The 13,523-nt window shown below is 41.3% G+C and overlaps 1 protein-coding gene across 4 annotated transcripts in view; it reads left to right on the top strand.

Moving 5' to 3' along the window:
- Nucleotides 1–10,833, top strand: part of PTPRB (protein tyrosine phosphatase receptor type B) — a 63,528-nt gene extending 52,695 nt beyond the window's left edge. For 3 of the 4 annotated variants that reach the window (XM_040063275.2, XM_040063273.2, XM_040063277.1), the window contains 5 exons: nucleotides 982–1,104; nucleotides 1,308–1,471; nucleotides 2,557–2,692; nucleotides 5,086–5,206; nucleotides 6,194–10,833. In XM_040063275.2, the coding sequence (XP_039919209.1) occupies nucleotides 982–1,104; nucleotides 1,308–1,471; nucleotides 2,557–2,692; nucleotides 5,086–5,206; nucleotides 6,194–6,216 (567 nt within the window). In that variant the 3' untranslated portion in view covers nucleotides 6,217–10,833. The remainder of the gene's footprint in view (nucleotides 1–981; nucleotides 1,105–1,307; nucleotides 1,472–2,556; nucleotides 2,693–5,085; nucleotides 5,207–6,193) is intronic. The other variant, XM_040063274.2, reaches the window with a different exon arrangement.
- Nucleotides 10,834–13,523: the final 2,690 nt, after the last annotated feature.

Genomic DNA, 13,523 nt, shown 5'->3' with positions numbered 1-13,523 from the left:
CTGTTAAAAGTTTTTGCTTATTTGCATCACACTAAAGCCAAGAAGAGCCCAGTCAAGGAGATATAAAGACTGGAGACAGATTAAGGCTGTGAAGTGAGGATACACAGACTATCTCAAGATCATGCAGCACATCAAGGCTAGAATTAGGAACAGAGCTCAGTGTTCCACAGTTTCTAGTCCAGGACTTTGTTCACTAGACAATTCTCTTCAATATGCAGAAGGACAAGCACTAACAAAAAGTGCCTGTTTATCGCATCAACTCTGATCAACTTCTACTTCAAATATAAGGTCTGGAGAGCAAATGTTGATCAGTAAATACATCAAATTATCTCTGATATATAAGTCCTGATGTATTTAGCAAAGAGACCACTCATGCACTTAACACTCTTACTGAGTGCAGGTGTAGCATACCTCCCAGGTATGACCACGTCCTGTGCCCTTTGTAAGATAGCGACTAGATCCATAAGAAGATTAAGCAAATTTGAATTAGTGATCCTCTAGTGGCACATATAGGGTCAGTACTTTCAGCTTCCCACTTTTTCTTGAGGAGAGAGTGAAAGCCAACACTGAACAGGATCTGTGTCCCTCTTCATGTCACTGGTTCCAAGTGGGACTCTACTGCCAAGTCTCAGCAGGAGGTGACAAAGGGGTACTGACTGGAGGCATAGCTCTCATCCAAGCAGAGATTTGAGAAGAGTTGTGCAGAAAATACGCCCTAGAAGGGGGCATCAGTGAAATGCTTCCCATTCCCCTCATCACAAATGAATTATGAGAACTTCCACTTCCCACCCCCATGCTAACTCATTCCCTGTTTATTGACATGGCAGAGAGTAGTGGCATCTCTCTCTGAATTCAGCTGCTACCTTTCTTCCTTCATCCTCAGGCACAAGAGCGCTGAAGTCTGCTTGTGCCAGTGCAGGATGGAGGCATTGTTTATAGCTGTTTCAAACACTATATATGTCTTTGCTTGTGTCCCTGCAGGTAAAGTGTGATCAATACTGGCCCCATGACCAGGATTCCTTGTACTATGGAGACCTGATTGTTGAGATGCTGTCTGAATCAGTGCTACCCGAGTGGACAATACGAGAGTTTAAAATCTGCAGTGTATGTCTGCTATTTTTTTTTTCTCTGATTAATTAGCTTAAAACACCTGCAGGACTAAACTAGAAAGGTTTACTCTGCCGTACCTCAGTTGTGTCATGCCTGGCTCCCCTCTGTTGGAAGCTATAGCATTTTCTCTAAAGGCACCTGTTCTGTGTATCCCTTTCGCTCTTGTCCTGATGACCCACACTTTTGAATCCCAACAGGAAGAGCAGCTTGACTCAACGAGGCTCATTCGTCACTTCCACTACACTGTATGGCCAGATCATGGGGTGCCAGAGACCACCCAGTCCCTGATTCAGTTTGTCAGAACTGTAAGAGATTATATCAACAGGACCCCAGACACAGGACCAAGTATTGTACACTGCAGGTATGTGCAGCAGCAAAAGGTCAGTGGCACAGAGCACTTGTGCATGCCCTTGGGAAGATCCCAAATCTCCATCCCTGTTAGACTATGGGCAGACACAGAATCTGAGAGATAGCTGATGGTCTTAAGTTTCCAGATGCATCAGAGCAGTATTCCTAAGGCACATGCATTCACCCACAACCTCACCCTGGAGATGCCTTGGAAGTTATTCTTAGGGAACCGCTGTGTCTCTGTGGTACCACTGGAGAGTGCAAAAGTGTCAGCAGCTGCCACTGCTCATAAGCTCTTACATTCTTAAATTGCCCATGTGCTGCTGTTGTGGCCCAATGTTTGAATCACAAAAGGGTGTTTTAAAAGATACGATATGCCTAGGGTGGATCTGACTATGTGTGGATGTTGAGACTAGCTTCCAGATCCATCCTTCCCTCGTTCTGACTGAGACTCCCTTTTCTTACTGCCTTTTCACGCTCTTCTGCTTTTTGCATCTCTGGCAGTGACAGGGCTGCACTTTTCCCTCAGTTATGTGGTCCACCCCTACACTTGAATAAAAAATGACAAAATTGAACTGTCTGATCTGTTATCCACTAGCCAGTTGCAGCAGAATATAGGGCTACAGAGAGAGAAAATGTGTGATTGGTGCTGCATCTTCTGATAAAGCCATATGTTCACTGGTAGTACCTGACCTGATTGTAGTATCTGACCTCTCCATCATTATATGGGCTGAGGCTTGTATCTTATGTGACCCCGCCTGTGTCTGCCTGTACAGCATGTGCTACAGCATGTCAGATGTCTACTGTGTCCCACAGCTGCATCCGTGGAGAAAAGAGGTTTCAAAGTCTATCTCAATGTCTGAGTTAATCCAAAGCAGAAAGCATTGCAGGCTATAGCAGAGATACCTCTACCATTACTATCCTTTCCTCTTTCCTAAATAAATTCCATTATAAAGTGCTACAAAGGCCCAAAGGCGCCATTTGAACAATTTGCTTCTCACCTGGAGATCTGAACTTTGCAGAAGTATCACGTGAAGAGACTGAATGCTTTGATCCATCCATCTGCTTTTAAATCTCTTGGGTTGTTTTCTTTTCCAGTGCTGGTGTTGGCAGGACTGGCACATTCATTGCACTGGACCGAATTCTGCAACAGCTGGATTCGAAGGACACTGTTGACATTTATGCAGCAGTACATGATCTAAGGCTTCACCGTGTTCACATGGTTCAGACAGAGGTAAGGTTTGGATAGCCTGCTGTGCAGCAACAACAGCCACAGTATATAATAATCAGTCTCTCATCTTAAAGGCTTTTAAAGCACTTTGCACTTAACTCCACTGTGAAATACTAGTTAGATAGATGTATTTTAGCTCTGTGAGAATTTCCAGTTCAGTTTTTTTTTCCATTGGCTCTCTTGGAGAGGGTCCAAACCACAACAAGTGGCAGATACGCTTCATCTAGATTTCTCCTTTTATTTGCCCTGGCCCACAATCACCCCAGCAGCATTATGCAAGACACTTAACAGCACACTGTTGCTTTTCTGCGCAGTCCAGTAAATGAGCTTTAAGTGGAGATAGGTCCTTCAGGGATGGGTTTGGAAGACAAGCCTAAACCAGACAGATAGGTTGACATAATAGGAAAGAGGAATGCAGAACAGAGAAAATTAGATATATGCAATTTTAAAACTCTAGCCACTATGACCTTGTGCCTTGGCAGTTTATGTTTTATTGAGCTGCTCTGTCATTTTCATTATAATGATTTTGGAAAGTTGATTGCTGTTCTCGTAACATACTATGGAAAAGCAAGTAAATTTACCCTCAAAGTTCAGAGAAAACTAAATATTTTGTATTTCTTTCTGTGCTTTTAAAATGGAAAGAAAATCATGTTATACTGATAGGAGTGAAAAACTTAGGAGCTAATTTAATAAAGGTGTGTGTGTAGGTAGTTTTTACATTTTTCCTGTGAACCATTAATAGAAGAATGAGAATTGGGTTTGCCTGTAGCTTCATACTAATGGAACTTTGCTGCAATTTGGAAACCAATATGTCATTGACAGTGTTTTCTGATAGATGTAGAATTCTCATATGGGTATAAAGAGAGAGGCCCAGCTGGGAGCACAAAACCAAGGGGTTCCTGGAAATACCTTAATCACAGAAGACCTTCTGTTGGAGGGGAGACAGATTCTCAGCATGGTCTGGGCATCTTCAGAGACATATCCTCCTACATTCCCATTATCCATAGTCTGCAACAGTAGACAGACATCTCAGGAGGGTGGCTCTTTTTCCCTAGTTGGAAAAAAGAGGCAACTACCTCCAGAGCCTAAATTTGACATATAGACAACTAAAGTTGCGTGATACAAAACTTTCCTTTGGCGTGAGCTTGACACGACATCTGAGTCAAAAGGCAGCCAGATCCACACAAAAGGTCAAAGGCCACAGTACCATCATACTTGGTAATATTCAGGCACAGAAAAACAGCAGCAACAAAGGGATGCTCCTGCTTCAGACTCAGCTCAATATTGTTCAAGACAAGGGACTGCAAGTGGAGACATGCAAGGGAAAACTTTGTGCGTTATCTCAAAATGCAGCATGCTACAGCTTCCAGTCAAAAATGGTCTTTGCCAAAGAAAGTCTCCATGCTTGGCCAACTTTCCATCGTATTGGTGGGTGCAGGGTTCTTCTCCACAAAGAGAGCAGCTGCATGTGCATAGAGGCAGATATCCTCATTTTCCCAGCGCCAGAGCACTGAGAAAAAGACAGAGCAATGGCTGACTATATGAGGGGAGAAAATACATATACTTATTGGAGAAATTATGTTTTTGAGATAATGTTAAAAAGATACACCTTGATATATAAACATGCTCAGCCTGACTTTTGGGTACCATGTTACACTAATCAAAAGATTATTATGACCTCTGTCATAAACCACAAAGACTAGCAAAGCATGAAAGTTTAATAATCTATTCTGTCAAGACAGTTTGGTAAGTAGTCAATCGTCAATAACATGCTGACCCTCCTTACTTTGGTTGTGAATGTCATCTTAGCCCCATTCTATGAAGGGCACTCTTCAGAAAAGACTTTCATGTGCTGCATAGTCAGAAACAATCTTAGAACTTAGGATGGATCCAAAAAATAGATTTTTTCAGAGAGTTTTCTAGTTTTTTCAGATATTTATGTTTCTCACAGTTGTCTAAAATATATATTATAAAATTCTGTGGAAAATATTTATTTTCAGAGCAAAAAGAAAAATCAGGAAATTGTTTGTCTTCTGCATGCTTCCCTGTACATATGAATAATTCTACATATACTTTATACCAAAGCATTCAGAAACAGTAGCTATCTAACATAGTGCCATGTGAAATTGCACTTTACAGTTCCTAAAGCTTTCATTAATGGCATGATCTGTCAAAACATACTATGTTCATTTATATTTTACTGGTATTATTTCTAAAGAGAGGTGATCACAAAAGTTTATGTTACTATTGTGAAAAGGAGATTAATTTTAGAAGGATTTTTTAATTCTTAACACCGCCCTTGATTTTGTGAGGGAAGTTAGCTTGTAGTGATTTTTCACAGTGCAGAAATCTAAATTACAAAATTCATCAATGTCTTAAAAACAAATCTTTTGCAGTGTCAATATGTGTATCTACATCAATGTGTGAGAGATGTCTTAAGAGCCAGAAAACTTCGCAGTGAACAGGAAAATCCCTTATTTCCAATATATGAGAATGTGAATCCAGAGTATCACAGAGGTAACTGCACGTTTATCAAATTGTAAAATGTTTCAAATGTAGTAGCTCACTGACAGTGTAATTGAGAGGGAATTGTGCTATCCTTAACCATTGATATTTCTTTACTTCCTGGACCTTCATTTGTTCCCTCTACTCTTCATTCTTGCAGTTGTGTCTTTATTTTCTCCATTAGTAGTCTTTCTAGCATCACTTCCTGCTCCTGCCTTACCTTTATACTCTCCTTGTCTCACACTTCATGGTTCCTATGCTGTCAAGGGAACTGAACCCTTTTCCCTATCATGATATTAGTTTTACCTGACAAGTCTTTACATCATCCATAAGCAACTGAGGCCACTGACAGCACTCACTGGGCTCTTCTGTAATTCACGGCATTCAGTTTCTGTCTGCATCACCCTCATCTGCTGTTGACAATATAGGCAGCCTTGGGAGACTTCCCATCTGCCTTGACTGGAAAATAGAGGTGTCCTAGGCTGTGCTTTCTTTCTCCCCATACTCCTCAACCTTGTAGGCTCCTTTTCCTAGCCTGTATCCAGTCCCTTGCTGATAAGAGTGCGCTAGCGCTGCCCTTCACCTCCTGTGCCCATGGCCAGAGGACCAATGTGAGGAAGCTGTAAGCAGTGATGACCTTGTGCCTTAATAGAGCTGATTCTTAAGGGATGTAGAAGTTTTTAGGGTCAAGGGAGAAGGATCTCAGTGGCTCCACAAATTTGGATGTTAGGAATTAAGTTCATATGATAAGAAATCCAAATAATTTTCCTGATTTAGCCTGTAGAAATCAGTTGTCATCAGCAGGTAGAACAGGCTTGAAGGAGGCCAAAAACTTAAATATCCAGGTTCCACATATTGAGAGTCCAAGCAGAAGTGGGATCTGATCTTTAGCTGTCACATCAGTTACCAGCTAGTGCTGCTGCCACACAGCCACCTCTCAGAGCACTGCTGAATCTGTGTTGGTTTACTTTTTCTAATCTCAGTTTTCCTTGCTTTCAGATGCTGTTTATTCAAGGCACTAAGAATGTTAGAGATATCTGCTTTTGTGAACACATTTGTTAACTAGGGGTTTTGTTTTGGGGGGGTTTTTTTATGTATGTATTTCTTGCACCAGAAAGGTGCCAGACCGTTTGGTTGAGACTGTGTATAATTTATTGGTCTGGTGATGTTTTTTTTTTTAAAGATATATAATTTAAATGTAATAGATATTAATGTATATAATTGTATTTTGGCATTATGTAAATATGTATTTTTTCTATATTGTTTATATTAATATGCTTCAGATAATACTATTTTTTTCTTATCACAGTTTTTATAAACTGTTCTACATAAACTATTTTAAATTGTGTGGCTAACAGGACTGCTGCATTTGGGGCGCTATTTGCCATGACACGGGAAAAATCCTATATGGAGAACCTCATTTTTTAAAAATATTGCAGTGTTTGTGAGATGAAATAAGCTACTATTAAGCAAGGGAACAGTAGTCCTGTACAGGAATTGCAATGCTACTCTACACTTTAAACTTACTGCTTTTCATCTGACAAAAATGGAAGTAATCCATATCACAGTGGCATACCTTTTACAGAACTCATTAACAACTGAGCAAAACAGGGTTCACCTCACTAGAAGCAACTATTTCAGTCTAGTGTGACATAGTAGAAAAATATCAAACAACATATGTTGCAGTGAAGTCAAGCAGACCTTTCTCCCACCACATACTTTGGAGGGAGACAGGTCACATTCTGATTTCTTTACACTGGTTTAAGAGAGCAGAATCAGACCACAACTTGTGTCTGTGCACTTTTACGTGTGTATAATTTTAATTAAGAAAAGTGTTCAAAGAAACACCTCAGACATTTTGTTAACAGACCTGTGAGGATGTGAAGTCTGGCAACTTCCATAGCTCATTAGAAACAATGCTGTACCATGACAGCCAGAAAAGTACGGCGATTGCAAACATATTGAAACAAAGACATATAAAGGTATATATACCACAGTTTAAACAACTGGCCTTAAGCTGCACTTTGTCCCAGTTGTTGGTATCCTTCAAATGCCACTTGCTTTCACAAAGGGACAGTTTGGCCCCAGCATGTCTGCATAGAAAGAATTCTCCACAGGAATGTTACCTGATGTCACCACCCCAGGGGCGGTTGGAATGGAAAAAGGCTCATCAGGGAATGTAAGCTGGCAGGGCTGTTCTGATCATAGAATTATCAAATGTTTTGGATTGGAAGAGAAATTAAAGATCATGTAGTTCCAACCCTTATGCCCCCAGGCAGGAGCTCATTACTGAAAATATGTGGTGATCAGCAAGAAGTATCATCGAATAGCACTTACCAGGTATCCTGCTCAGCCAGCTGGATTATGCACAGCCTGTCTCTCCTCCTTCAAGGGTCTAAACACTCTGTTCAGCTATTACTTGTCTTTACAAAATGCTCCTCAAACAAATAGTGAAGAGACAGTATACAGTTCCTCTCCATCATGAAAAAAAGGAAGGGCTTCATAGTTCTTCTTTCATATACCCATGCTTTTTGTAGAGAAAACTTAGCTTGTTACTGAAGACAAGTGCCTAAATTCCACTTCTGTTTTGGAAAAATAAATATATCTGAAGGCCTTCTGAGAATCAGTAAGTAGCTAACTAAGTGCCTAACAAAGGAAGTCTTGTGGCACAGCAGGACTGTGCACATCTGTGTCACTCTGGTTTTCCTAGAGAAGGTAACAGCCTGATAGTCACTCTTCCTACTCCACCTGGAATCTCATCCTTTCTTGACCAAATACCCTCACATGCCTCAGAAGCCACCCTTCAAATCAGCTGTCACAGCTGCTCAGAACATGTAAATTTGGTTAATCTTCTTAGGTGTTTCTGAATGAAAACACTGTTCATCCCTCCTGCTCATCCTCTTGGCGCCACACAAACCTCGAAATTCACCACCCTTACTAGAAACTGAAGAAGGGAACTAGCATTAAAGTGGAAGACATTTTCACAGAGGAAAGTCTAAGCAAAACCACAAAGAAATGTGCACATTGTCTGCAGATGCCTTCTTTTCTCCATTTCCTTTGCTAGATGGCTGTGTTAGCAAGCAAGGGTAAACAAACATGGCAGTTTTAGATTGATTGTTGATCATGCTAATGACTGCTGGATGTAAGGCATCATGAAAACTGCTGTTGTGTTACGTGCACTGCATTTGGTCCTTTCTTTTTTGCAGGGGTAGCCGAGGAATGAAGATCACCATGTTAGTTACCAGCAGTACGGTTACACTGTTAAGACATAACGAAGTGTACCCTCTAAGTTACCTCGCACTCTGTATCACGTCATTTTTTAATGCTGAGGGAAATGGAGCTCACTCAATACTATATGATCTGAGGGCAGAAGTCTGATTGCATGCTCTGTATACGTGTTGTTCATCATTTTCAGAAGGACACACATCATTCTGCAGTTTATTTTATCATTCTCAGCTACAGAGTTCACAAATGTGTACCCAAAATGACGATTGCATAGCAGACAGCTAGTTTCATCTTTTCTCTCAGTTAATAGTGGACACAGTTCATAAGCCTCTTCCTCCTCATCACTTCATAACATGACAGAAGACCTTAAACACTCTGGCACGGTGCTCATGAGCAGCTTTACATTTCTGCCCAAGTAGGTCACACATGAGACTATATGCACATTATTGCTCTGGTTCTGCTCTCTAGCCAATTCTGCTCATATGAAACCAGTGTAAATCCACTGAGAAAAAATTTAAAAAGTACCTATGTAGCATTTTTAATATACAACACCTACTTCTCAATATAAGTAATTATATTTACTGTGCCTCTAAGCTGAATAACAGGATTAATGGGAAATTGTTAATGTAACAATGTAAGAATGGTTTTGAAGGAGCTTGTGTGCTGAACAAAGACAGCTCTTAAGGCAAACAACATCTTTTGAATGTCCTTGATGATGTTCAGAATTCTTTTCTTGATGTTTCCCAATAATAATGTTAGAAAGCAAGGCTAGTGTTGTTGCTGATCCATAAGCTAAGATTTGCACACTTGGAGCCCATCCTTCAAATCTCTGTATTGTCCACAAAGCTACCTGAGTACCTTCATGAAAGTCAACTGGAATGCTTGTCTGAAGAACATGCCATTCCATTTCTGAAGCACTTGCAGGGTTGGGCTTTTAGGTTAATTCAAATTTTTGTATTGAAAGTTATTTAATAATGAAAAACTTGTAATAAATATTTTTTAATCTGTGCAATACAATTACAAGATCCACTAGCGATTGTAGGGAAAAAAATATATTTTACATAGCTGGAGTTGATAAATGATATTTTTTGTTACTAATGGAACACAGAAGTGAGTGAGAAAAATAGGCATACTGTGAAGATGTCAAAAAGTGCAACTTTATACATTTTTCTCTGCTGCTATAGTTATTTAGCAATAAATAATGCCTAAAATGCCAGAAATACTATTTTGTGCCAGAATATACTATGAATTTCCTTTCAATTGTAGAACAGAGAAAAGAAAATATGTGAGCTTTAAGTTTATATTATGTATTGTATATGGTTATTTACACTTTGAAAGCAAAAAGTTAAACACTAGACAGATAGGAGTACATGAGCACTTAACTGTGCTCCTCAGCCTGGGATTTAATATATGGACTAGAGGGGTGAGAATAGCCATCGAATAATTCTAACAGCATCTCTCTCCAAGGCCACAGATCAGAGAAATGCATCTGACACTCAGAGATACAGCCTACTGCAGCCACAGCTTCATGTCCAAGGAGTGCCTCAGCAGGTGCTTAACATTTATTCAGATTTCTTTCAATATTCCAGACACACAGTTTGTGTAAATAAAATGCAATATAGAATGACTACCGCTCCCTCATGGCCCTGTCACAGATGTCTGTGGCTCTGGAGCTGTGAGCTCCGGGACCTATAATCCCAGGATGCTGTAACTTGTAATTGAAGTAAGTGCTCACCCCAGTATTTGGGCAACTTGCTGTAGACCCTGTGCCCTCAGCTGTCTCCCTCATGCTGACAAAATCAAATTCCTGACCTGCTGCTAGCACCACTATGGTCAAAGCAAGCTGGTCTGTTAGCAGTGCCCTCACAGATCAACAGTTGGTTCAAACTGGGAATATATATATATATATATAATTATTATTATTATTTTTAAGCCTGACAGGAGATATTAGAGACTAGAGACTAGCTAATTGAGAAAGAACTGTTGAATTGGGAAACATACAGTGTCAGCAATGCTGGTGGTCTAATATCCATGACAGTTTAGTTGTTTCTTGGTTTATTTTATTTGAAAGCTAAAGAAATACTGTAAGTAACATTAAGAAGCTAAATATATATTGCTCTAGAGCAGTGCAGTCTTGCTCTAGGTCAGTACACTGTAGTGAAAACCCCAGAATTTTGAAGTGTGGCTACCCATAAATTCTTTGCCAGTGCCTGGAGTAAAGTGTCTGAAAAACATCTTCAGTATGTATTCCATGCTCATTTGCAATATAATTACTTATAATTGTGTTCCTAACAAACACTGGGTGAACACAGGACTGTGCTACTATTGTCAATTTAATTTATGCATTTAAGTATATTTTTATATTTTTAGCTACAGTCAACAAATCAAATATAATTGAGCGTATTTTACACATTTTTATAAATACTTCATGAATAAAACATTCTTTTAAAAAATCACATTCTTGTCTTCTGTTTGACTGCCTTTGCATCATGGATTTTGTTGTTCTGCTGCTCAGAGGAGAGGTCATAAGTGAGTTTGATTTCAATTGAGACAGTCTTCAGAGAACATTAAATTCATCAGAAGCCTCAACCTGTTGGGGGAAAAGAGGCTCTGCTGTTGCCTGCTGGCCAGATTAGTGCCCCAGTGGAAAGATACCGTTGTTCTCTTGTCCTCCCTGGTTTTGTGCCCTCCTTTAATAAGCCGGATACTGAATGGATTATGCAATGGATATCTGAAACCACAGTGGGTCTTGAACCTGAATGTGTCTTATTTTAGGGACATTTTGCCAGGCAGTTGTACCAATTAGCACCACACTCCATCGCGGTGCAGCTCCGTCGCTGCCTGCCCCTTGAGGATCTGAACCATGCTTTTAAACAAATGGATTTCTTCTCTTGCTCCCCACAGTTCTTAAAAACCATTAGCATAACCATCCTTGTGGGGTCAGGGTGGTTGGCAGTAGTGTGCTTACTGCCAATGTTCTGTTTCAGTTACTCCTTATTGGTCATCAGAAGTATTTAAGACAAGTTTATTTAAAATAAATAATGATTTAGATTTGTACTGTGAGCTATTTGCTGAGGGATTTGTGAGATTTTATCTTTGTGATTTGAAAGTTTATCTCAGAGTTCTGCTCTGTCCTGAAACCAATGCAGACAAAAAAGAGAAGTGATAAAGATAAGAAAATGTACAGTTAATATCTCCACACAGGAGAAACAAGGCCAACATTGCAGACAAGGATAGATACAAATGTTTTTACAAGGTACAGCAAGGAAACTAAAGTCTCTTGTAGTTCAACAAGAATACAGTGTTTGATTCCTGTTAAAATATCCCCAGAATCTAGTTTTTAACTTTGATATTTTTATATGCACTTGATTTGTACCTGGGCTTCATACCTATGAGCTGGTGGTTTTTTCTGATAGAGTCATCTCTTGTACCATAATCTCAGTTTTCTGTCTACCTGTCTTCACTGTCAATTGCTTTATTATGCCCTAGAAATAGCTGCTTAGATGTCTTGTGACAGGCAGGACATGGCGATGCTAGTGTATGTCAGCAAATACCAAGAGTGAGAATTTCAGTTGTTACTAGGCACGGCTTTGCACGTTGCTCTGGTACAATACCTCTCCCAACACGTGGGGAAAAGAAAAGAAAAGAAAAAAAAAAAAAAAAAAAACAAAACAAAAAAAAAAAAACACACAAACCACAACTCCCCCTCCCAAAAAAACAAAAACACAGCAGAAAAAGAGAGGGGGGAAAAAGCATTTCAATTTGTGGAGATGTTCCAAAAGCCAGAGGCCCTTCTCCTGTTCCCAGGGTCAGTGCTCTGTGGGGCTGGGGATTGCTCTGCCGTGGCTGCACAGGCCATTGGCAGGTCAGGAAGCAGCTGGTGTGGCTGGGCTGGATTGGTCACTGAGCTGCCCATGGCCTCACCTGGAACTGACCTGCTGTTGGGTCTCCTCAGGCCAAAGCTGCAGCTTCTTGGGGTCTGGCTCCTGCAGGTGCCTGGCATCCTCTTTATTTGTGCTTACGGCATCGTGCAGAACCTTGCTACAATGAGCAGCTTTCCTTGGGTGGAGAGATGGTCCCAGAGATCTGGAGATAGTAGTCAGCAGCACAGAGCAGGTGCGAAGGCACCTTGGTCTGAAAGGGCAAAGCGTTCTGTGGACCTCAAAGCCTTTAAGTCTCCAGGGAAAACATCATCTCAAGCACCTGCAGCTTTGCTGTTGCAGGGGTCCTGGGGCCCCCTAAGGAGGCTAAAATTGCCCTGAGGGCTCTCGCCAGGCAGGATCCCCACTGTCGGCACAGGGAGGGTACACTCCAAGCCCTATTGCAGGCTGCCCTCCCCAGTCCTGACTCAAATTCCCTGTCGGGAAGGGTGGCAGAAGCATGTCCTAGGCAACAGAGAGCTTCAGGTGGGTGTACACATGGGTGTACACATGGGTGAACATCTTCAGGGTTCAAGGAGAGAGGAAACTGAGGTAGCTCAGCTGGGATTCAGCGCTGGTGTGTTCCTCCCTCCGTGCCGAGGCTTTCTGTCACTGAGCTGTGGGGTCGCAGCACATGCTGGGAACAGCAGAGGCACGTGATGCGGACACACCGGCTCTACCAGTGCCCCCATCTCAAGGCTGACAGGGATCTGTATACTCCAGAAGCCCAGAGCATGAGCTCAGTGCCAAGACCGACGCCAAGAGGGTGACAGCCTTGGCCTTGTGCAGCAGCTGAACGTCGGGCTCCAAGCGCCACTGGCAAGTGCTACAGCAGCTTGGCCAGACATCATTGTACACAGCTTTTTGCACACTCATGCCAAAATCCCTGCCAAATCACACACAGTGTCCTTGCTTGCCTTTGGTGGTTGCTTGCTGATATGTCAAACCAAACCAGTAGCAGATGGAGCAGCTACTTCTTACTGAGGATGAAGGCAAAGGTTTCCCACCCTCCCCACATTGGTGGGGCCACACAACCTAATCCTCTCAGGACAAGAAGGAGCCCAAACCTGGGTATTTTTTTCCCTGCAAATCTTAACCCAGTTTTCAATAAGAGGAACTGTTCTTTCCAAAGGACAGGGCAGGTATAAAGGGATAAGCTGAGTGAACCCCTCCTGGGAGTCCAT

The sequence above is a fragment of the Hirundo rustica genome, chromosome 4 (assembly GCF_015227805.2).
Source record: "Hirundo rustica isolate bHirRus1 chromosome 4, bHirRus1.pri.v3, whole genome shotgun sequence".
Taxonomy (NCBI): domain Eukaryota; kingdom Metazoa; phylum Chordata; class Aves; order Passeriformes; family Hirundinidae; genus Hirundo; species Hirundo rustica.
This window is presented reverse-complemented; position numbering and strand designations above follow the sequence as displayed.